The sequence below is a fragment of the Heliangelus exortis genome, chromosome 1 (assembly GCF_036169615.1).
Source record: "Heliangelus exortis chromosome 1, bHelExo1.hap1, whole genome shotgun sequence".
Classification (NCBI taxonomy): domain Eukaryota; kingdom Metazoa; phylum Chordata; class Aves; order Apodiformes; family Trochilidae; genus Heliangelus; species Heliangelus exortis.
In genome coordinates this window covers 121,295,468-121,315,995 of record NC_092422.1, presented here as the reverse complement: position 1 = coordinate 121,315,995, position 20,528 = coordinate 121,295,468, and the positions used below count along the sequence as shown (strand labels likewise).

General features: G+C 50.6%; 2 protein-coding genes across 2 annotated transcripts; both read left to right on the top strand.

Annotated features, from left to right (window-relative positions):
• The first annotated feature begins 273 nt into the window (after nucleotides 1–273).
• On the top strand, nucleotides 274–6,906 carry LRRC23 (leucine rich repeat containing 23). Its single transcript, XM_071763224.1, has 7 exons — nucleotides 274–523; nucleotides 597–709; nucleotides 1,504–1,757; nucleotides 1,852–1,982; nucleotides 5,346–5,482; nucleotides 6,067–6,289; nucleotides 6,561–6,906. The coding sequence occupies exons 1-7, from the start codon at nucleotides 353–355 to the stop codon at nucleotides 6,597–6,599; spliced, it is 1,068 nt and encodes a 355-aa protein (XP_071619325.1). The 5' UTR covers nucleotides 274–352; the 3' UTR covers nucleotides 6,600–6,906.
• Nucleotides 6,907–7,072: 166 nt separating this feature from the next.
• On the top strand, nucleotides 7,073–16,206 carry ENO2 (enolase 2). Its single transcript, XM_071763215.1, has 12 exons — nucleotides 7,073–7,256; nucleotides 10,140–10,231; nucleotides 10,713–10,808; nucleotides 11,099–11,157; nucleotides 12,163–12,232; nucleotides 12,400–12,533; nucleotides 13,226–13,448; nucleotides 13,884–14,081; nucleotides 14,209–14,410; nucleotides 14,619–14,727; nucleotides 14,851–14,909; nucleotides 15,252–16,206. The coding sequence occupies exons 2-12, from the start codon at nucleotides 10,147–10,149 to the stop codon at nucleotides 15,319–15,321; spliced, it is 1,305 nt and encodes a 434-aa protein (XP_071619316.1). The 5' UTR covers nucleotides 7,073–7,256; nucleotides 10,140–10,146; the 3' UTR covers nucleotides 15,322–16,206.
• The last annotated feature ends 4,322 nt before the right edge of the window (nucleotides 16,207–20,528 follow it).

Genomic DNA, 20,528 nt, shown 5'->3' with positions numbered 1-20,528 from the left:
ACCATAGCTGACAAGACCCTGACTTGCTGATTTGCCCCAATTGGACCAGCAGAAAGGTCCGGACCCGCGGAACAAGGACTCTGCTGGGGAGAGCAGCGGTGTCTCCGTGAAAGCTCAGAGGGGGAGGGCCGTTCGGCAGAAGCCGAGGGTGCCCCGCAAGGCCGCCGGACCCGCTGCCCGCTGCTCACAGCTGGCGCGGGAAGCCGCAAGCCCCGCCCCCGGGCTGTCGCTCAGCGCGGTTGCTATGGCAGCGGCGCCGGGACCCGCCTCCGCTGTTTCCATGGCAGCGGGGCCTGCCCAGCCCGCGGCCTGAGGGAGCGCCCCAGCGGCGGGGCAAGAGGGGTCTGTGAGCATGGAGACAGAGCAGGAGTCCTCTCAGGAGGAGGAGGAGGGCGAGGAAGAGAAGGAGACAGAGGAGGAGGGCGAGGAGAAAGAGGACGAGGAGAAGAAGGACGAGGAGAAGGAGAAGGATGAGGAGGAGAAGAAGGAAGAGCAGGAGGAGCAGGAGGAGGAGGAAGAGCAGGTGGGACGGGGGCTCACAGGACCCTCTGGCTGTGGTTAGGCCAGCGCTAGCGTTGTGCTCTCTCCTTTCCCAGGTGGTGACTCCCTGTCCCCTGACGGAGGAGGTACTGAAGGAGGGCCTCTCGCTCCTCTGCAGGACAAGCGATGGTCTGGCCCATGCTTATGTGAAATTTGAAGCCAAGGTCAAGTGAGTGTGCAGCACCTACCCCAGGAGAAGGCCTCTTGCCCTCCAGGCATCCATGTAGCAGCTATGCAGTAAGGCCTCTGGTCATCAGCTATGTGAGGCAGGAGCATTTTCCAGGCCATGCTCTCCATCTGTCTGTCATCCTCAGCCCTAAGCTGGAGATTGCCTCCACCACAGCCAAACACACTGGTGGGAACATAATTGTACCACTGGACTGGGGGTCCATCCCTCTCAACTCTGGTCTCCTAGGGGGACCTGAACAGGGTGATCTGTTGATCCATTAAGCATCTCTGCTATTAACTGCAAACCTTTAAGGCCTGCACTTGTAAGCACAGTGCCACAATGGCCTGTGGACAGTTTGGAGCCTCAGCCCCAACAGTACACCCTCATAACCCTAGACCTAATAGGCCTCAGTAAAGCTGTGTCTTTCAGCAGCCTCATGGTATCTCAAACTGCTTTTTCCCACTAGAAAAGTCCTTCCACATAGTTCTTGATGGTGCCACTGTTGTCTGACAGACCCACTCTCCCAAACTTAACCTCATTTCTGCTCTGGTTCTGTCCTCTTCTGACAGGTACAATTCAGTGGGAATAAGTACTCCCTGTGCTAGGAAAGCAGATCCAATCTTACCATTTGGCCTTGTTAACAGATTGTTTGGACTGTCTCTATCACCTCCCTTTTTCTCCCTTCTCTCCAGCAAGTCCCCCTGGGACTAGGGAAGTTTTGTTGAGGAGCAAGCTGAAAGCTGGTAGCAGGGGGAAATATGGGAGATGTTTAATTAACATCTTCCTTCCCATAGGGACTTGACAGACGTCAGCCTCCTTGGGTGCTTCATTCACCTGCGGTTTGTGGATTTGTCAGAGAACAAGCTGAAAGATTTGTCTCCACTGAGCAACCTAACCCAGCTGCTTTGGCTGAAGGTGGATGGCAATCTGCTTGCCAGTGCCTGCATGCAGGAGCTGCCCTACCTTCAGATCATCAGCTTTGCTCAGAACCGCATCAAGAACATGGAGGGCATTACACACCCCCTCTTAGCCAACCTTAGCCTCAAAGGTGATACAATGTCTCCTTGTCCTTGTTCTTTTGTTCGTCGGACACTCTCTTTGTGTGCGGTTAACTCACTGTTTTTTCCTCCTCTGAAACTCAGGCAATAAAATTCAGACATTGCTGGGCCTGAGCCATGGCCAACTGTTCAGCCTGCAAATCCTGGAGCTGCGAGGAAACAGGATAGAGAGAACAGAAGGACTGAATCTTCCCAAGCTCAAGGACCTCTATCTGGTAAGGGATTAGCCAGGTTGGGGAGTGGACAAAAGCTGCTGTAGAGCATGGCGCCTCCATTTAGTGATGGAAAGGAGATGCTGTATCTTACAAAGCAGCATAATTTTTGTGATAACCTGTTCAGTTCAATCTCAGCCTGAGAGGGGAACAAATTTCAGGGAGATAAAGAGACAAGGTCACTTCTTTGGGGTAGCTCTTTTTACACTGTCTGCCCAGATAGTGGGCAGACCAGGAAGTCCTCTGCAGAGAGTGGGTGAGTTGGCAGCACCCAGTACATCAGGTTGAACATCTCAGTGAAACTAAGACAGGAGAAGCAATTTCCTTATGCCATAAACAACTGCTTCAGTGAACACTCACTCCTGGAGATGCACGTGAAGAAAGTATGTATGGCTTAGTCCCATGCATCACATGGTGAAGACTTGTGAAGACTGGGCTGGTGTCCTGAGTCACAGCTTCTTTAAAAGCAATTAAAGATAATGAAGGCTTAGAAAAGCTATGTGGTTTATTTTCATCAAGACTCACTGGCAGAAAACACCAAGAAGATTGCTTGATGTGATTGCCTGCAATTTTGTGGTGGAAAAGTGAGATTTAGGACTAGAGGTGCTGGAAGAAGGGATGGAGCAGGTAAGTCCACAGATAAAACACGGAATTCCAAAGTAAAACCTGTCACTGTGGTGAATGATTGCAGGGAAGCAAACACAATCTATAAATTTATTTTATTTATTTAAATAAATAACTTTATTTAATAAAATAACTTTAAAAATAACTTTATTTAAATAAATAGCGTTCCTGGCATGACTGAGGAATTTCTGAGCTGTACATATGAAGTGGGCAAGTTCCAAGACATGATTATTAAAACTAGAACAACTGACCTATTTCTCAGGAATCTTTGAGGCTTGAATTTATCTTCCATGTCTGCATGCTCACTAAATCATGTTGGACAGGAGGTGTCTCTCCCAGTACTGCTTTGCTTTCTGAATAAAGGTTTTGGTATTATTTGAGCCATGGGTATAGATAGAAAGCTGATAGCTCAAGAACAGGCTTCAAGACAAAGGGTCCAATTTAAGGGACCTGAACCAAGTTTGGTTGATATAGTTGTAGATGAAATTTAGCATTAAAAATGTTACAGCCACTAGCAGGAAGACTATGACCTGGCTATATACTGGGGTTAGGGTTAAGGGTTTAGGTTTAGGGTTAGAGGTTAGGGTTTAGTGTTACTGTTAGAATTTAGGGTTTGGGTCAGGGTTAGGGTTTAGGTTTAGGATTAGTGTTAGAATTTAGTGTTAGGGTTATAGTTAGGTTTCGGGTTAGGGGTTAGAGTAAGGGTTAGCATTAGGTATAGAGGCAACATTATGGTTAGGATTAGGCAGGTTAGGTTTATGGTTACGCTCATTATGGTTAGTGGTAGGGTTTTGGCTGAGGTTTAGGGTTCAGGATAGTATTACATGTTTGTGTTTAGGGTTAGGGTTGGTTTCATTAGTGTTAGGGTTTAGGGTTACGGTAAGATTCATTATGATTTTGGTTTAGTCTTATGGTTAGGGTTGGTATTATGCTAAGTCATTAGTTTTAGAGCTAGTGTTTAGTGTTATGGTTTGTGTTTTGCATTTCAGATTAGGGTTTGTATATGGTTAGGATTGAGGGTTAGTGTTAGGGTTTAGTCTTAGGGCTAGGGGTTAGAGTTGAGGGTTTAAGGTTAGGTTAGGGTTAGGTTCAGTAAGGTTTTAGCTTTGGGTTGATGGTAGGTTTAAGGTTAGGTTTTATGGTTAGGATTAGCATTAGGTTTAGGGTAGGCTCATTAGGGTTAGGATTAGGGTTAGTTTTAGAGTTTATTCTTAGAGTTAGGCTTAGGCTTAGTTTTAAAGTTTAGTCTTAGAGTTTAGTCTTAGGGTTAGGTTTCTGCTTAGGGTTAGCGCTGTCTCTTGTATGATTTTTAGGATAAGTCCTCTCAGAGGTATTTTGTAGTTCCTGGTCATTGTGGAGCAGTGGTGACAATGTCTATCCAGAGCAGTGGTGACAATGTCTATCTAGAGCAGTGCCACATATGCAGGGAGCAGAGATGAAATCATGGTCAATATTGTTATTGTAGCTTCCTATAAGAAGGGTGGCTAAAACTAAACCTTCCTGACTGTTAAATCTGTTCACATGATATATGCTACACTTTGCTCTTTTTGTCCTAGTGTTACCCTCTTGACTTATCCCAGCAGGTGTACACTTTTCCTTGTCCAGTTGTCCTCTTTTTCTACAAAACATCCTTTTCCTGAGTGAATCTGTCCTGTGCTGTTCTCCTGTCTCACCAATTCAGCCTGCACCCCTTTTACTAGTCTCAGGAGTAAACCATGGTACCAACAAGAACAGAGCACAGCAGCACCTCTCTTCCTGTTTCCCATGCAGAGATCTTCATCCTTAGAGACTGCAGCCCTAACCCACAGTTACATGTAAAGCCCTGTGTAGTTCCAGGCTGGAGAATGTGGCAGGGAGGTTGTAGTTACCAGTGATGTTCCAAACTTGGCTGCACAAGGCGATGAGCATTGGTGTTAACACTGAGCTGAGCCCAGGCTTGGGAAGGAGGCCTCTAGTGGTCTTTTCCAGCCAAAATCCTGTTGTGAAGCAACTGATGAAATTCAGAGCTTCATACTCCTCCATGTCATAACTCACATGAGTTAAGTGAAGTGAATGAAATGCAGTGATGGGGATTTTTGAACTGATGGGACAAGTGCTTCCTGTTATACAATCGTCAGCTTTGTTGAAAGAAGGTGCTCCTATGGATGGATAACAACCATTATACCTGGAAAAGATTAAAACTAAACCAAGCAACAGCCTCCACCATACTGCAGCCTCTCTAAGGAGTTACAAAGCCTTCTTGTGCTCCTAGAGGAGTAGCAGAGGAGATGTCTAGGTGGTAGATTTCCCCCACAAGGAAAGCATTTGACAGTGGAAGATCCCTGGACTATTGTGGACTGTGTGACTGAGAGGGGCTGGTCATCCTTTAAATACTCTTGTCCCAGGCTCAGGCCCATGCTTTTCCCTCCACACTGTTGTTCTCTGAGGCCTTAGGCACTCAGATTTGGCACTGCCATGGGAGGGGGAGCTGTACTGGCAGTGGAATACTCATCTGAGGTAGTTTTGGCTCAGTCACCAAGTGCTGCTACAGGAATGATTTTTTCAGCCAACTTTTGGTCCTTGAATGTGCATACTTAGAACCCATTTGGGCAAGACCCAGAACAACCTGATGTAGCTTCAGAGAAGGCTGTGTTATGAGTGTGGGAGTCTGAAGGCTAGAAAGAGCTTTAAAGGCTAGAAATAACTGCTATTCCATCTCCTGTGTGTCCCTTTTTTCCTTCTCTCTTCCTCTGTGGTGCTCAGGCCCAGAATGCCATTCGGAGCCTTGAAGGCCTGGAGGGACTAGGACAGCTGACAACTCTGCACCTGCGTGACAACCAGCTTGAGACCCTGGATGGATTTTGTAGTAGCATGAAGTGCCTGCAGTACCTCAATCTAAGGTCGGTGTCCCTGGTCTGTGTTGAGACCAGAGACCCCTTTCAACAGTCTTTACTCTCATTTAGGTCTTTAGGATTTTTCTGGTTCCTTTGGAAGTTGAACACCTGATGAGAATGGGTTATCTTTAGCATCCTGAACTAGTGCTCAGTGCTTGGCTGTCTAGGATTAAAACAGCCAGAGCCTTTCCTGGGCTTCTCAGAAGAGATCTGCCTCTCCACTTACTCTCACAGCCCACCTCATACTTTTCATTCTTTGCCATAACTCCTTTGAATCCCTGCCTGCATGTTCATGCAGAGATCACAAGTGCCCTTCAGTTTTCAGCATTTACCATACAGAGTGATGGTGATACCACACAATTCAATGGAATGTTTGAGCACAGAGAAATCCAGAGATTGTCCATTTTGTCCCTCAGTCTGGGGAGCTAAAGATAGATCTGGGTCTTAGAATACAGGCTGGTGGTCTAAGGCCTGTGGTCTGTCATACTGCTACATTTTCTTTTGTCTGTCTTGTCAGCTTATTGTTCCAAAGAGACCTCACTACTTGTGTGTTTCTCTTTCCCCTGCTCTCTGTGCTTCCTCTTCTTCAGGAGCAATAGGATCAGTAATCTTAAGGAGGTAGCAAAACTGCAGGTCCTCCCCAGTCTGCAGGTACTGGTGCTGTTGGACAATCCATGTTCTGATGAACAAAATTACCGGATAGAGGTCCTGGTCCTGCTGCCAAACCTGCAACGCCTTGACAAGGAGTTATTTGATGAAGATGAGCAGGCAGAGGCAAAAAAAATTTCCCAGGAACGACAGGAAGAACAAAAGGTGAGAACAATATGGCAGAGAGAGAAGTAAGTGAAGGGAAAGAGCAAGGCTGCTCAAGCCTCTCCTCCTCTAGATTACATGAAAGCTGAGGTGGGGCAGTTCCAAAGGCAGAGGAGCCTGAAAGGGAGACTGGACTTAGCGATCTGATTGTGTGATGGCCGTGATCTCAACCTGATTGCCATTTCTAGGCTCCACTAGCAGAATTTAGTGGTGAAAAGGGAAAAGAAGTCGGGCATGGAATCATTTAACTTCTCTCTCTTTCCTTCTGCAGGAAACAGAAGATTCTCTCCAGGATGATGTGACTGAGTGACTTCTGGTTTTAAACCTGTTCCCAAACTCAGTCTTCCCTCACATGTGCAGCTGGGAAAGTGAGAGCTGCAGGTACCAGAGCTACTTTCACCTAATTTTACCCTTGGAGAGGAGGGCTACCCATCGTGGTCCTGGAAGGTACCCTGAGGTAATGCAGTGTTTTCACAGTCACTGCACTCATGTGCTCTAGTCTTAATAGGCCCGAGAGGGAAAAAGGGAGAGGGAAGGGTTACAGACTCTGTAGCTCACTTTATGTCTCAAAAAATCCTACCAGATTTTTCAGATTTGAATAAAAATAATTAATGAGCTTGGAGTGACTTATATTGTTTATCCTGCACACCCACGCCTATTCCCTGGCTCTCTTCATGCTTGTCTGTCTGTGCCTGTTCCTTGCTCCCTATGCCTATCCCTTGCCCGTCTCTCTCTCCATCCTCTACGTGCTGTTTGCAAAGCTTTGCTAAATCCTGACTCATCGCAGCTCCGGGTCACATGCTGCTGTCCCGGCCCTATCAGGGGCGTCTCCATCCTGCTGCTGCCTCCGCCGTTGGCTTAGAGGACACATCATCTCCCCTTGAGGTCCTGCATCCCTCCTCAGCTTCATCCTCTCTCCTATCTGCCAGCACTTTCTCAATTTCTCCTTCACCCCTGCCCTAGGAAGGTAAGTGTCTCCCCACGGCCAGCAACACCCTCACCGCATGCATGTTTCTGCTCCCCACCCCGTGCCCTCCAAACCCCACACGCAGTTTGGGGTCCCTGCAGAGAAGCACCACGGTGAGCAGCATTAACAACTAAACTCCTCTCACTTCCTCTCCTGCTCCTCCCACCTTCTCTTCACCCCCACCCTTCTCACTTTTCTTTCGTATTTTAATTTCAGGTACTCCCTCCTCCCCTATCCCGGGCAAGCATCGTTTCAGATGTGAACGTAGGGAATTGCAGGAGGGGGGCAACCGACCGGGGATAGGTGGTGATCCTAAGGGCATCGCCGGGAGGTGCTGCGGGAGGGGTGGGGAGGAGGCAAAGCTCCGTTCGGGCATTGCTGGGGAAAGGACCCAGCCTAAGACCAGAACAATCTCCCGAGGTGTTGACATAAACACAGGCGCTCAGCCCGCTCCCAGGGAGAGGGAGGCAGGAGAGGGGATGTTTTCTCATCTGCACAGCTACACACCACACAGAGGGGGTGGGGGGCGGGGGGAGGAGAGGGGGGAGCATCAGGGAGAGGAGGTGACAGTCAAGCAAGCAATAGCTGCATCAGCCACGACACTGCAGCAGTGCGGGCTTCCTGGGAGCAGTGCCCAGCCCAGGAGAATTGCAGCAGCACAAGGGGCTGGTGGCAGTGGCTTGGGGGAGAGGTCTTCTCAATGCTGGCCTGTCTGGCAGGGGGGGAGAACGGCTGCAGGGTGATCTCCAGTGAATCGATGCCCTGGGGACACGCAGTGCCACGGAGCAGGGACAGTCTGCTGGGGTGCCCTGCACAGCCCCTGTTCAAGGGAAGCTGCCCAACCTCCAGCCTGGCTCCTCTCTCCTCCTCAGTCTGGTCTGTGGGCTCTCTGCTATGGTTCCATCCCAATCCCTTATCCCTGCTGATCCGCCTCTGACCTCCTTTCAGGACAGTGCAGCGGATGCCAGGGATTTCAGGGTGGTTCTTTATGCTATTCAAAGGAGGGCAAGCACAGGAGGATATGGAAAGCAACACAAGTGGAGAAAGGGCTGCAAAGGACTAGTGGGGAAAAGAGAGCAAGTGAATGGTGGGTGGGGCAGACAAGGCTGAATTTTGGCTTGTCATTTGGCTTCCTGGCTCCAACCAGGGCAGGTGGATGTGGGCAGAGAGATGCAACCATGGGCAGCATGACCATGTAAACTGATAGGGCACTGCATCTGGCATGGATCTTGCTGTCAAAGATCACTTTAATGGGGTGCTGTTCCTCTCACCACAATGGAGGCTTCTGGGGCATGGCCAGGGCACTGCTGCAAAGGAAGCTTGCAGCTGCACGGGCACAGCTCTGGAGGAAGTTCCCATGGTGTGTGCCAGATGGCGTGAGGAGCGATGCCAAAGTGGCTGATGGGGGATCCCAGCCCAGATGGACATGGTGGAGTGCCCTCTGCAAGCTTGGTGTCGCTGACTGAAACCCCCCAGTAAGGGAAGCTCTTGCTGGAACTTCAGAGCAGTGCAATTTCCTTGTAATTTCCACAGACCCCAGGCAATGTGGTTGAGAGCCGACCCCAGCCTCCCCTAGCCTGCTTCTTAGCTCCCCTGGGTGCTATGATGTGCTATTGGTAGTGCCCCCTACCCTGTGCCCCCCAACCCCATACTGAGCCCCAGTGCCAGCTGTACCCCTGCCAGATGCTCACACGGCATAATGTCTGTGGGGGAAAAAAAAGCTTTTCCTTTCATGCTTGGCCTGGTCCCTACACCGAGCTTAGGTGGGTCTGGTTCTGCTCTGAGTTGAGGGAATTATCTGTGGGATCCAGGGGAGGAAAACCTGTCAGGGGTGTGGGGTGACATGCACCTCGCTGCTGTTACTCTCTCTCCAGGGGCAGATGCAGCTCCCCAACATCACACAGCCCCACAGCTGGGGGAATAAGAAAATGGGATGGAGGAGTGAGTTGTGTTGGACCCCCTAAGGCAGAAAACTTCAGCAAGGGTAGCTCTTTCCATTGGCTGTCCTCACTTACCAGTATGTTTTCCACTTCAGATTTAACTGGGCACATCCAAAATGCTGCGTTTCCTCACCCTCCTTCTCTGACAGAGGCATCTCCTGGTCCCATCAGCTTTCTGAGCAGAGTGAAGGGTCAAGAGGTTCAGGCAGGGCCAGGTCTCTCCTCCATTCAGAGTCCTCTCTGCCATGTCTGAGGCACTGTGGCCTTCATCAAGACGGTGCCTTGGGCTCCCAGCCTCCTCCATGCTCCTGGTGCCTCAGCGCAGCCTGAGCCAGCTTCCCACGGAGCTGGGACATGGCTGGGTGTCTGCAGGATTGGGCTGGAGCAGCTCCCCCCACCACAGGCTGGAGAAGGGCTGAGGGTCTCCATGGGGCGGCTGCCTCCTCGCCCTGACCGGCTCTGCCCCAGGCAGCCGCTGCTCATCTGGCTCCATGCCCACTATCCATGGACATGGCCTCTTTTTGCTGCTGGGCCTCGGCAGGGACTGTCCTCTCCTCAGGCAAGGGGAAGGGAGATGCTGGGAGTTGGTGCCTCGTCCTCCGTGCTGGGGCCAGGGGCAGCAGCTGTGCCAGCTGATCCCTCTTAACAAGGGGTGCTGGGAAGGGGCAGTGCTCAGCTGTGGCTCCCAGCTTGTCACTTGCAGCAAAAGGACAGAATACATTCCAATAGGTTATCTATTGGTTCTTGCACCAAATGTGGGTAGATTCCCACAGCCTGGATTTTAATAGCAGTTTATGAATTTCCTTGAGCCAACAGTTTTAGCTCCTCACATTGCTCTTCCTTGACCTCCCTTCTCTCTGTCGGTGTCTTGTCCAGACACTAGAAGGGCCAGCACCACATTCTGAGGCTTCTCAGAGCTGACCATGTCCTGTCCTCCCCACAGACCGACCATGGCAGTTGAGAGGATCCATGCCCGCGAGATCCTGGACTCCCGTGGGAACCCCACTGTTGAGGTGGACCTGTACACACACAAAGGTGCGTGGGTGAGGATGGGAGATGGAGGGGCAGTCCTGCCTACCCTGACAGAGTTGATGCTGCAACAGCAGCCTGGCACAGTCTGCTGATAGCACAAAGGGTCTTCTCTAGTGAGAACAGACAGCAAGCCAGGGCAAGAGGCAGACACCCAGACTCTGGATGTGCCTCTCCTTATGTGTGTGCTCACTAGCTCCACAGGTGTGCTGGGCAAATCATTAAGACACAGCTGGCTGCCATGTTCTAGTTCTGGGAATGATGTTGGCCCCTGGGTGGCTGAGATCCATGTCTCCCAGAGTGCGTTTCTTTCTGCCACTCTAGTACTCCATTTCCAAGAGGTGCTCCAGGCAGCCAGTGAGGCCATCCATTTGCTAAAGTGATGGCCCCACCCTCTCCCACAAGAGCAGGATGGAAGCAAATGAATGAGGATTTCCCCTCCTTTTCACCACTGCTTGTCTCTCATTCACTTTTTGCTGTTTCCCAGGCATGTTTCGAGCAGCAGTCCCCAGTGGTGCATCCACGGGTATCTATGAAGCTCTGGAGCTGCGAGACAACGACAAATCGCGTTTCCTCGGAAAAGGTGGGGAGATACCTGCTCTGCACCCCATTCCTGGGGCTGTGTGTGGGTTTCCATTGCAGGGATCTCATCCACTGGTGTGACGTGGATGTGTCCCACTGCCCTCAGGGAGACCCCAGAGGCACAGACCTGACTTTAAGTGAAAGATCAGGCCTCAACCTTTCCTCACTGTCTCCTTCTCTCAGTCTCACTATCAGTCCTCTCCCTCCCTCTTTCCACTCTCCTCTTTGACCCACCCTCTCTCTCTCTCTCTCTCTCTCTCTTTCTCTTTCTCTGTCTCTTCCCTTCTTTAGGAGTGCTGCAGGCCGTGGATCATATCAACAGCACTGTCGCCCCAGCTCTCGTGGGCTCTGTAAGGATTTCTCTTTTGTTCTCCCTTGTCCAATGCTTACTCTGTTCCGTCTCTGTCTCCCAATCTGTTTCTGCCTCTCTTCATCTCACTGGGTTAACAGACGTAGTGATGCTCTCTGTGAACCTGAGCGCACCCCCCTCCTGCCCTCCATGCCTGTATGTGTCCACAGTGATCTTTTCTCTGGGAGGAAAGGATTTAACGCTACCTGGTCCCCTTGATGCTCCCTGTAGAGCTCTCTCCTTCTTCCAGATGCGCTTCTTATCAAGCACTGAACGTCACTCGTGTATCTGTGGCCTCACACCCGTTTGTCCTACCCGGCACTCCTGGTGTGATGAGCAGTCACTGTACCCATGCAAAGTCTGGCAGCCCTCCCATCCCAGCCTTGTGGAGTGGCAGTGTAGCATCTGCAACCTATTTACTACTGATGACTTGGAACCTCCTCTGAGGAGAGCTGAGCTGAAGCCACACGTTACACTCAGTGCAGCCCACGGCGAGTCTGGCTGAGAGCTCAGCTCTCTCCACCCTGAAAAACACCCAGCCTGGTGGAGGGCTGTCTCTGTTTGGCCTAATCCTGCTTTCCACCTCATTCCTGGGGACAGCTCCATCCAGTCTGCATTTGCTTGCTTGGGGCTGAGCATGTACAGTTGTTCCGCTCAGCTTCTGTGTGATCACAGCACCACAAAGCTCCTGGGAAGCTGCCAAAAGGCTGGTTAAATCCCCAGGGGAGTTCTGTGTCCCCAGCAACACGTTGCCTTTCCTGGACTGCTGCTGATCCCCTCTCCAGCATGGGTACATCTACACAACACTGCAGTAATGTCATCGTGGTTACCTAACTTGACTATATACCAAGGCACTAATTTCCAGAGCTTTGTGTGTATATGTTTCCCCACAAGCTAAAAAGGTCTCTGTTCCCTGTGGCTTCTCCATTGACACCTCTCTTCTCACACGCCAGAGCCAACAGCTCTTCTTAGCCTCCCCATCTTAGGAACTGTTTGTTTCTTGCAGGGCCTCTCTGTTGTGGATCAAGAGAAGATAGACAATCTGATGCTTGAGATGGATGGCACAGAAAACAAATGTAATTAATTCCTCTTCATTGTCTTGGGAAGTAAAGAGCATGGGAGGCTGCAGGGCTGGAGTGGGGAGCACTGTCAGAGGAGCCCAGGACTGGGCTAGAGCAAGGGCACCCACTGGGCAGAAGGTCACTGCCTGTGAAGCCTAACTCCTCCTTGTTTTTGCCCACAGCCAAGTTTGGTGCCAATGCTATCCTGGGAGTTTCACTGGCTGTGTGCAAGGCAGGAGCTGCAGAGAAGGATGTCCCCCTGTACCGCCACATTGCTGACCTGGCCGGCAACTCCGACCTCATCCTTCCTGTGCCAGTAAGACTCCTCTATCCTTCCACCTTCAGAAATTCCAAAAGAAACTTCAGGGGTTGTGTTGGGAGGTAGAGAAGACAGGGATATAAGACTGAAACATCAGCTGTGTGCACTGCACTCATCAAGAAAGCAAAACAAGGCCTGACATTTCTCAGATTTCAATACTGAGATGAGAGGTCTGAGGGGTTAAAACAGAGGTTGTGGTGGGGGCTGGCTGAGGATCTTACTCTTAGTACAAGAAGCAGAGGGCATCATGTGAACCCTCTGTGGCACAGTTCAAAACAAGGGAAGGTGGGTCTTCACACCAGAGGTAGCTGCCCTTTGAAATTCCTTCAAAAAGTCAGTTGTGGATGTTAAAAATTTCTCAGAGTCAGGGAGAAAGGTCCTAGAAGAGAGACTGACTTAACAGCATTGCTGATAAACACAAACAGATAAGCACAGATAAGCACAAATAGTCAGGGAGATTCCTGAGAAGGAAGCAGGTGGGAAAGTCCTCTCCAACCATTTGCTTTGAGCTACTGCTGGAAGGAAGACCCTGGACTTACGGGTGCCTTTGGTCTGCTGCGTTGTAGCTGACGTGTTACGCTACCCTGTAGGATGTGCCGTAACTGGGCAGGGTGACTCCTCTGAGAGCCTCCTCTAGGTGGTGCCAAGACCAGTTGCTTCAGCTCTGATTCTCTTATGGATTCTTCCAGGCTTTCAATGTGATCAATGGAGGTTCCCACGCAGGCAATAAACTGGCCATGCAAGAGTTCATGATCCTGCCTGTGGGAGCCGAAAGCTTCCGCGATGCCATGCGCATCGGGGCTGAAGTTTATCACAACCTCAAGAGTGTAATCAAGGAGAAGTATGGCAAAGATGCTACCAATGTGGGTGATGAGGGAGGCTTTGCCCCCAACATCCTGGAAAACAGCGAAGGTGAGAGCCTTGCAGAGATAGGGTACCCCTGCCTGCAGTGCTGTGGTTTCCTATACCCTACTCACGTCATTTTCCAAAGATTGGTTCAAAACATGATGCCTCAGTGTCACTGACATCCTGTGTCAGGGAATGGTCTCTTAGTTCCTTCTCCTTGGTCCTTGATCTGTCACTCCATACAAACCTTTCATGCATGTGAATACTATTCCAAGGCTTTCCCCTAACTTGTCTCTGAGCTGTGGGAATATATTTTAATTCTTCCTCGTCTCTTTGGACATGTCCTCCACAGTTTCTTCTTGTTTCTGTTGTGCTCTGGGCTCACTTCTACTCCTCCCATCACACCAGCAGGCTCTCAGTAGCTCCCAGAACCCTCCCAGGGGAGGTTCCCACTGAAAGGCAGAGCTCTCTGCATGGACTGACTCTCTTGACTCTTCCCAGCTCTGGAGCTCCTCAAGGAAGCTATTGACAAGGCAGGCTACACAGACAAGATTGTCATTGGTATGGACGTGGCAGCCTCTGAGTTCTACCGTGATGGCAAATATGACCTGGACTTCAAGTCCCCAGATGACCCAAGCCGCTACATTTCTGCAGATGAGCTGGGTGACCTCTACCAGAGCTTTGTACGTGATTATCCAGGTGAGCTGCTGTGCTAGGCAGTAGAGGGTCAGCACTGGTGTTGCCTATCTGACAGGTGCATCCCCTCTGTGGTTTGGGTTGGGAAAGGAGAAAGCTTTGACTCATGGCTCCTCTGTTGTTCCTTCAGTGGTCTCCATTGAGGACCCCTTTGACCAAGATGACTGGGAGGCCTGGTCCAAGTTCACAGCCAATGTGGGGATTCAGATAGTGGGAGATGACTTGACAGTGACAAACCCCAAGCGCATCGAGCGAGCTGTTGAAGAGAAGGCCTGCAACTGCCTTCTGCTCAAAGTCAACCAGATTGGATCTGTCACAGAGGCCATCCAAGCGTGAGTTGAGTCTGCTGCTTCTGTTGTCCTGTGAAAGGGTTGGTGATGAACCACAGCAGGGTCTCATGCCATCCATTGGATGAACAGACTTTTGACTCTACCAGAGCCTGGGCTGCGGAGGGTGGAAGGAGAGGGTGCCTGGATTTCACCCTGTGTAGGCGGTGGTTATAGGAGTGGGAGCTACTGATTACATTTCTCACTTGTGCAGATGCAAGTTGGCCCAGGAGAATGGCTGGGGTGTGATGGTGAGCCACCGATCTGGGGAGACTGAGGATACCTTCATTGCTGATCTGGTTGTAGGACTGTGCACCGGGCAGGTAGGTGAGACCCAGGCCACACACAGGCATGGAGGGAAGCAAGGGGGGTGTGAAGACAGAATCGCCTACTCTGCCATGGGAAACCTGTGTCTTACAATGTCTGTTTTGGGAAATGCTTTACAGATAAAGACGGGTGCTCCCTGCAGGTCTGAACGCCTGGCTAAATACAACCAGCTCATGAGGTAAGGGGCTCTAGGGAGGGGACCACAGGAAAGAGAATGGGGGAGTGACTAATTGGAATGGGAGGAGCTAAAAGCTCTGGGGTAGATGGGGTTTCTGAGGGAAATTTTATGAAGACAAGGCACAGAGAAGACAGTAGGGTCTTGGGGAGCTCTCTGGAGCAGACTCCTTCCCTCCTCCTTGGCATGAGGGTGCAGCCCCACAGGTGCAGCAGCAGGCAAGAGCTGAGCTCTTCCAGCCCATGCCAACTTCCAAGCTGATGCACCACTTCTCTGGCACCCTGCTGCCTCTGACGCTCCTTCATTGCAAGGGCCCAACATGTCCTGTGTCTCTCTCTCCTGCAGGATTGAGGAGGAGCTTGGCGATGAAGCACGCTTTGCTGGACACAACTTTCGCAACCCAAGTGTTCTTTGAACATTGTCCCCAGAGCACAGCCACCCTGATGCTCGTTCCCACCTCACAGACTCTGAAGCCCCCTTTCCTCCACTGTTCCCTTTTTTGCTCTTTCTTCCCCCTGTGCCACCTGGTTCCCTCTCACCTCAAAGCCCCTCAAATTCAGATGTCCCCGGCTAGACATACCAAGATGAAGGATGGGAGAGAGGCCTACACCCTGTCCCTTGCTTCAGGGTCATAAGCATTTCTGGATCTAGGCAGTGTGTGTCTTTTGTGTTTTTCTTTCTGTGCAGGGTCACATCTGAGCAACTCTGTTCATGTGTTAGACCACAGAAGCATGCTGTCTGGTGTGTTTCCCTTGTACGCCGAAGCACATGCAGTGAACATATGTGTGTTGGCTGGTATGTTTGGACAACTGCTGCACCTGTAGCTGTGTTTGGATGAGTGTTGCCAGTGGCTCGCTCTTGTTGTGCATGTGTGTAGGTGTAGGTGTACTGGCCCACGGTGTCCTTGTGCCCCAGGCGTGTGTTTGCGCTGAGCCCTGGTGGGACCCGAGCGTCCCTTTCCTCCACCCCCAGTGCTGTGCTGTGTTGGGCTGTGCTTGCCAACAGCTTAGTGTTGAAGTGCACTGCTGTCCTTCACTGGGTGTGCGTGTGCCTGTGCTGCCAGTCTGTGGGTCAGCACATAGTACTGTGGGGCGCTGTATTAAAACACGTCCGTAAACAAACCCATGCTTTCATTTGCTTCTCGTGACCTTTTTCTCTCTGTCCCCTTCCCTCTTGCACTCCTTCTTCACTCTCTCTTCTGCCCATAATGTTTGCTTCACCTTCTGGACAGCCCATGCTCAGCTGAGCAACAGACAAACCACAGGTCCCTAAACTCTATTAAAACTTATTTCACACCTAAGTTGCCTGGCCTGGCCTGATGTTTCTCTTTATATACCAGCGACTGGGAAATGGGGATATTTTGCCATCAATGCAAGGCTCACACAGAAAGGTAACCAAAACAAGCAGAAGGCACTAGCAAGAGAAAGAAAAGGCCCAGGTACCCCCATCTCCCTTCCCACAGCCAGCCTGTTCTGTTGGACACCCAGCTGAGGAACACTGAGGGGAAGGCATGTGGGGAGGATGGGAATTGCTCCCACCACCTCCACCAAACCATGTTGTATGAAGATCTGCCCTGCAGGGATTTTAATTGTGCTCTCCACTGGTGTAAAAACATCAGGGTGGGCCACACACGAGCTGCCCAGTGGACTTCAGTGATGGTAAACTGGAACTGTGAGTCTTTGGAAGAGAAAAAGCTGAACCTCCTTCCCCAAAAGGGGCTTGCAGTGCAGTGAATAGAGGAGTGGGTAGGATGTCAAGCTCTCTCAGCTCCATCTTGTTTCACAGAGGCAACACTGCAGTACATGGAGAAAGTAATCTGTGCTCCAGACAGTGCCCCAGCAGGCTGAGTGCCAGCAAACCCCAGTGCCTGCTCAACAGCATTATTTTGGACAGACTCCAAAGAAGGTGGGAGGCTGGGGGGTGGCAATGTGAGATATCCAAACCAAGCTGTGTCAGAGAATAAATGGTAAAACTGCCTTGCCCACTATTATCAGTTCATGTCAGTAGCCCTTTCGTGTGCATTCAGGTCCTGTAAACTTCCTTCTTCGTTTCGCTACAGAAAGTTTCCAGACCCCTACTCAAGCCACACAGACTTGTCTTTCAGGATGAGCAAGGAAAAGGGTAAAGATAGAGGTTGCTCAGCAAGTCCCCAGCCCCCTTGACTGTGTCCTGATGCGGAGTTTAATAACCATTTAAAACACTGTCATTTCACTGCTGATTCCTTACTAAAGAGCACAGAAGAGGGAGTAAGTTCAAGACGGGAAGACAAAGACTATGGCACACATGCCCAGAAGAGAAAAGAGGGTGGGAGGGAGAATGTGAGGGTAGCAACGGATTGGTTTCTAGGGGATCACTAGTGAATACAGAACAAATCTCACTGCTAATGAATAGCTTGTGTCCTAGCTGAAGGCCACCTCTAGCCCATGGTCTCAGTCTCGCCTTCAGCCTCTTGGATCAGCAACGCAGCTGCAGAGTAAAACTCCTAGAACACCCAAACGCCAGTGTATCCATCACCACACCACATGCCCGTGGGTGAACAACCCCACGCAAGCTCCAGAGATGCTGGGAGGCAGAGGGAGGCCGCTGCTGGCCGAGCCGTGTGGCAGACACTCCAGCAGCCGGGATGAGGGATGCTCACCTCAGAGGAGGCAGCGTAGTCCCGGGGCCACCAGCCCGGGCTGCCAGCCGGGACTTAGGGGCAGAGGGTGCTGGGGGCTGGGGAGGTCCAAGGGCGGCTGCCAGCCCTGCAGGGCCGCAGCTGCCTTCTGGGAGCTGTAGTCCGGGAATCGCTGGGAGAATGCTCCATTTTCCCATGCGGGGGACAGCATTTTTTTGGGGGGGGGGAGGGAGGAGGCGGGTTCAGGGATGGTTCGATGAGGGAGGTGCTGCGTGGTGGAAAGGTTTGTCACTGATGGCTTAATGCATATAACGTATATGTGACGCTGGTATGTTGACTTGGGTCACTGCAAATATTTCTCCTTAGCGTCATAAAATGCGCACTGCTCTCTCTTTGCCTCAGCGGCAGAGGTTTGGGGATCGTTTCTTTGTGACAGACGTGTCCAAATGCTTTGCCGCTCCCGCACCCGAGGACTCCTGTTGTATAAGCTGAGCCTACAACAGGCTGCTGTGCAGCAATGTGCCTTCAGCCAGAGGCTCAGGAACAGCACAGAGATGGGCTGGAGAGGGATCTGCGAAGGGAAACATTTGCTGCATTGTTTTTCGCCTGATTCTCAATTCGTATTCTGTTTAGATGACATTTTCAGAGCAATGATGAGTTGTTAAAGCGACAATTTAGCACTACCCCCTACAGCCTAAAGCCCACAGAACTGTTCTCTCATTTCTACATAAGTGCGTGTGTCCAGGAACTGGAAGATTTCACTGGATTAGAGTTTTTGTACAGTGCACAGGGAAGCCTAAACAATGAGGTTACTGAACTTCTCTGGTATCTTTTTGTTTCTCTCAAGGATGATGGGGTGGTGTTCAGCCTTGAGAAACCAACATCTTTAATATTGGAGGCTGTCAGAGACCTTATTCTCCTGAACGCCTCACAAAATGTCCAAAAATGTGGGTGCTGGTTAATTCCTATTAGGTGCTGGTGTCTTTGCTCAAACAAAAAGTGTTTGGTTCTGTTGCTGGAACAATGTATGTCTGTATGTTGTTACATACAGGCAGCTTGGACGGATTTTCAGGAGGACATTGTGAAGCTCTCTCTGTGGGCAAAGATTAGTTTTCTAGGGCATTCCATGTCTTGCTGTGGATACAGCTTTAACTGTGTGCTACGCCATTTATGGGGAAGATAAAACACCTCTCATAAATGAGGCAGTTTTGGATAAACTGTGTGTATCATAAGGGCCTCTACTGTCACATTGAGCATAGAATCATAGAATTTTCAGGGTTGGAAGGGACCTTTAAGATCACCCAGTTTCAATCCCCCTGCCATGGGCAGGGACACCTCCCACTAGATCAGGTTGCTCAGAGCCCTATTCAGCCTGGCCTTAAAAACTTCCAGGGATGGGGCTTCCACCACCTCTCTGGGCAACCTGTCCAGTGTCTCACCACCCTTATGGTGAAGAACTTCTTCATAACTTCCAATCTACATCTCCCCTCCTCTAGTTTGAATCCACATCCCCTAGTCCTATCACTACCTGACATCCTAAAAAGTCCCTCACCAGCTTTCTTGTAGCCCCCTTCAGATACTGGAAGGCTACAATAAGGTCTCCTCATAGCCTCCTCCTCTCCAGACTGAATAACCCCAACTCTCTCAGTCTGTCTTCATAGGAGAGGTGCCTTGTGGCCCTTCTCTGGACACACTCCAACACGTCTTTCTGGTAATAGGGGCTCCAGAACTGGATGCAGTCCTCCAGGTGGGGTCTTGTGAGTGCAGAGGAGGAGAATCACCTCCCTCAGCCTCCTGGCCACATTTCTCTTGGTGCAGCCCAGGATCTGTTTGGCTTTCTGGGCTGCAAGTGTTCACTGATGGCTCATGTTGAACTTCTCATGCACCACCCAAGTCATTTTCCTCAGGGCTGTTCTCAATCCAGTCACTGCCAGCCTGTATCAGTGCTTGGGATTGCCCTGACCCAGATTCAGGACCCTGCACTTGGTCTTGTTGAACTTCATGAGGTTGGCATGGTCCCACCTTTCCATCCTGTCAAGGTCCCTCTGGATGCCATCCCTTCCCTCCAGTGTGTCAGCTGCACCACACAGCTTGGGGAACTTGCTGAGGGTGCACTCAATGCCACCCTCCATGTCACCAACAAAAATGTTAAACAGGACCAGTCCAAATACTGATCCTTGAGGGACTCCACTTGTCACTGGCCTCCCCTTGGACATGGACCCATTGACAGCCACTCTGTGGGTGCAGCCATCAAGCCAGTTCTTAATCCACTGAGTGGCCCATCTATCAAACCCATGTTTTAGCAGCTTGGAGACCAGGATCTCATGTGGGACTGTGTTGAAGGCTTTGCTCAGGTCCAGGTAAATGATGTCGGTTGCTCCTCCCTTGTCTATTGATGTTGTGACCTTTTAATAGAAGGTCATAAGATCTGTCAGGCATGATTTGCCCTTGGTGAAGGCATATTGATTATACCCAATCACCTCACCATTATTATTCTGCTACAGCAGTGCCTCCATGAGGATCTCCCCGATGATCTTACCAGGCACAGAGGTGAGACTCACCAGCCTGTAGTTCTCTGGATCTTCCTTCTTTCCCTTTTTGAAAATGGGGGTTATGTTTCCCCTTTTCCAGTTAGTGGGGACTTCACCCAGCTGCCATGACTTTTTGAATGTAAAAGACAGTGGTTTAGCAATCACATCTGCCAGTTCCCTCAGTACCTGTGGGTATATCCCATCGGGTCCCATGGACTTGTACACTTTCAGGTTCTTCAGGTGGTCACAGACCTGATCTTCACTTACAATTGTCAATTCTTCCTTCCAGCCCTTGCCATTGTCTTCTGCGATTTCAGGAGTGTAGCTGGAGCCCTTGACAATGAAGACTGAGGTAAAGAAGTCATTGAGAACCTCAGCCTTCTCCATATCACTTGCCACTGGTTCACCTGTTTCCTTTCTGAGGGGGCCCACACCTTCCATGGTCTATAGAAATTTTTGCTGTTCCCCTTAATC

Bases quoted from the DNA above. Each gene is read 5' to 3' on its own strand.
- LRRC23 (XM_071763224.1), top strand. From the start codon at position 353: ATGGAGACAGAGCAGGAGTCCTCTCAGGAGGAGGAGGAGGGCGAGGAA. The intron at 710-1,503 runs GTGAGTGTGCAG...TCCTTCCCATAG, and splicing joins AAATTTGAAGCCAAGGTCAA to GGACTTGACAGACGTCAGCC. The intron at 1,758-1,851 runs GTGATACAATGT...TCTGAAACTCAG, and splicing joins AGCCAACCTTAGCCTCAAAG to GCAATAAAATTCAGACATTG.
- ENO2 (XM_071763215.1), top strand. From the start codon at position 10,147: ATGGCAGTTGAGAGGATCCATGCCCGCGAGATCCTGGACTCCCGTGGG. The intron at 10,232-10,712 runs GTGCGTGGGTGA...GCTGTTTCCCAG, and splicing joins GGACCTGTACACACACAAAG to GCATGTTTCGAGCAGCAGTC. The intron at 14,411-14,618 runs GTGAGTTGAGTC...TCACTTGTGCAG, and splicing joins GTCACAGAGGCCATCCAAGC to ATGCAAGTTGGCCCAGGAGA.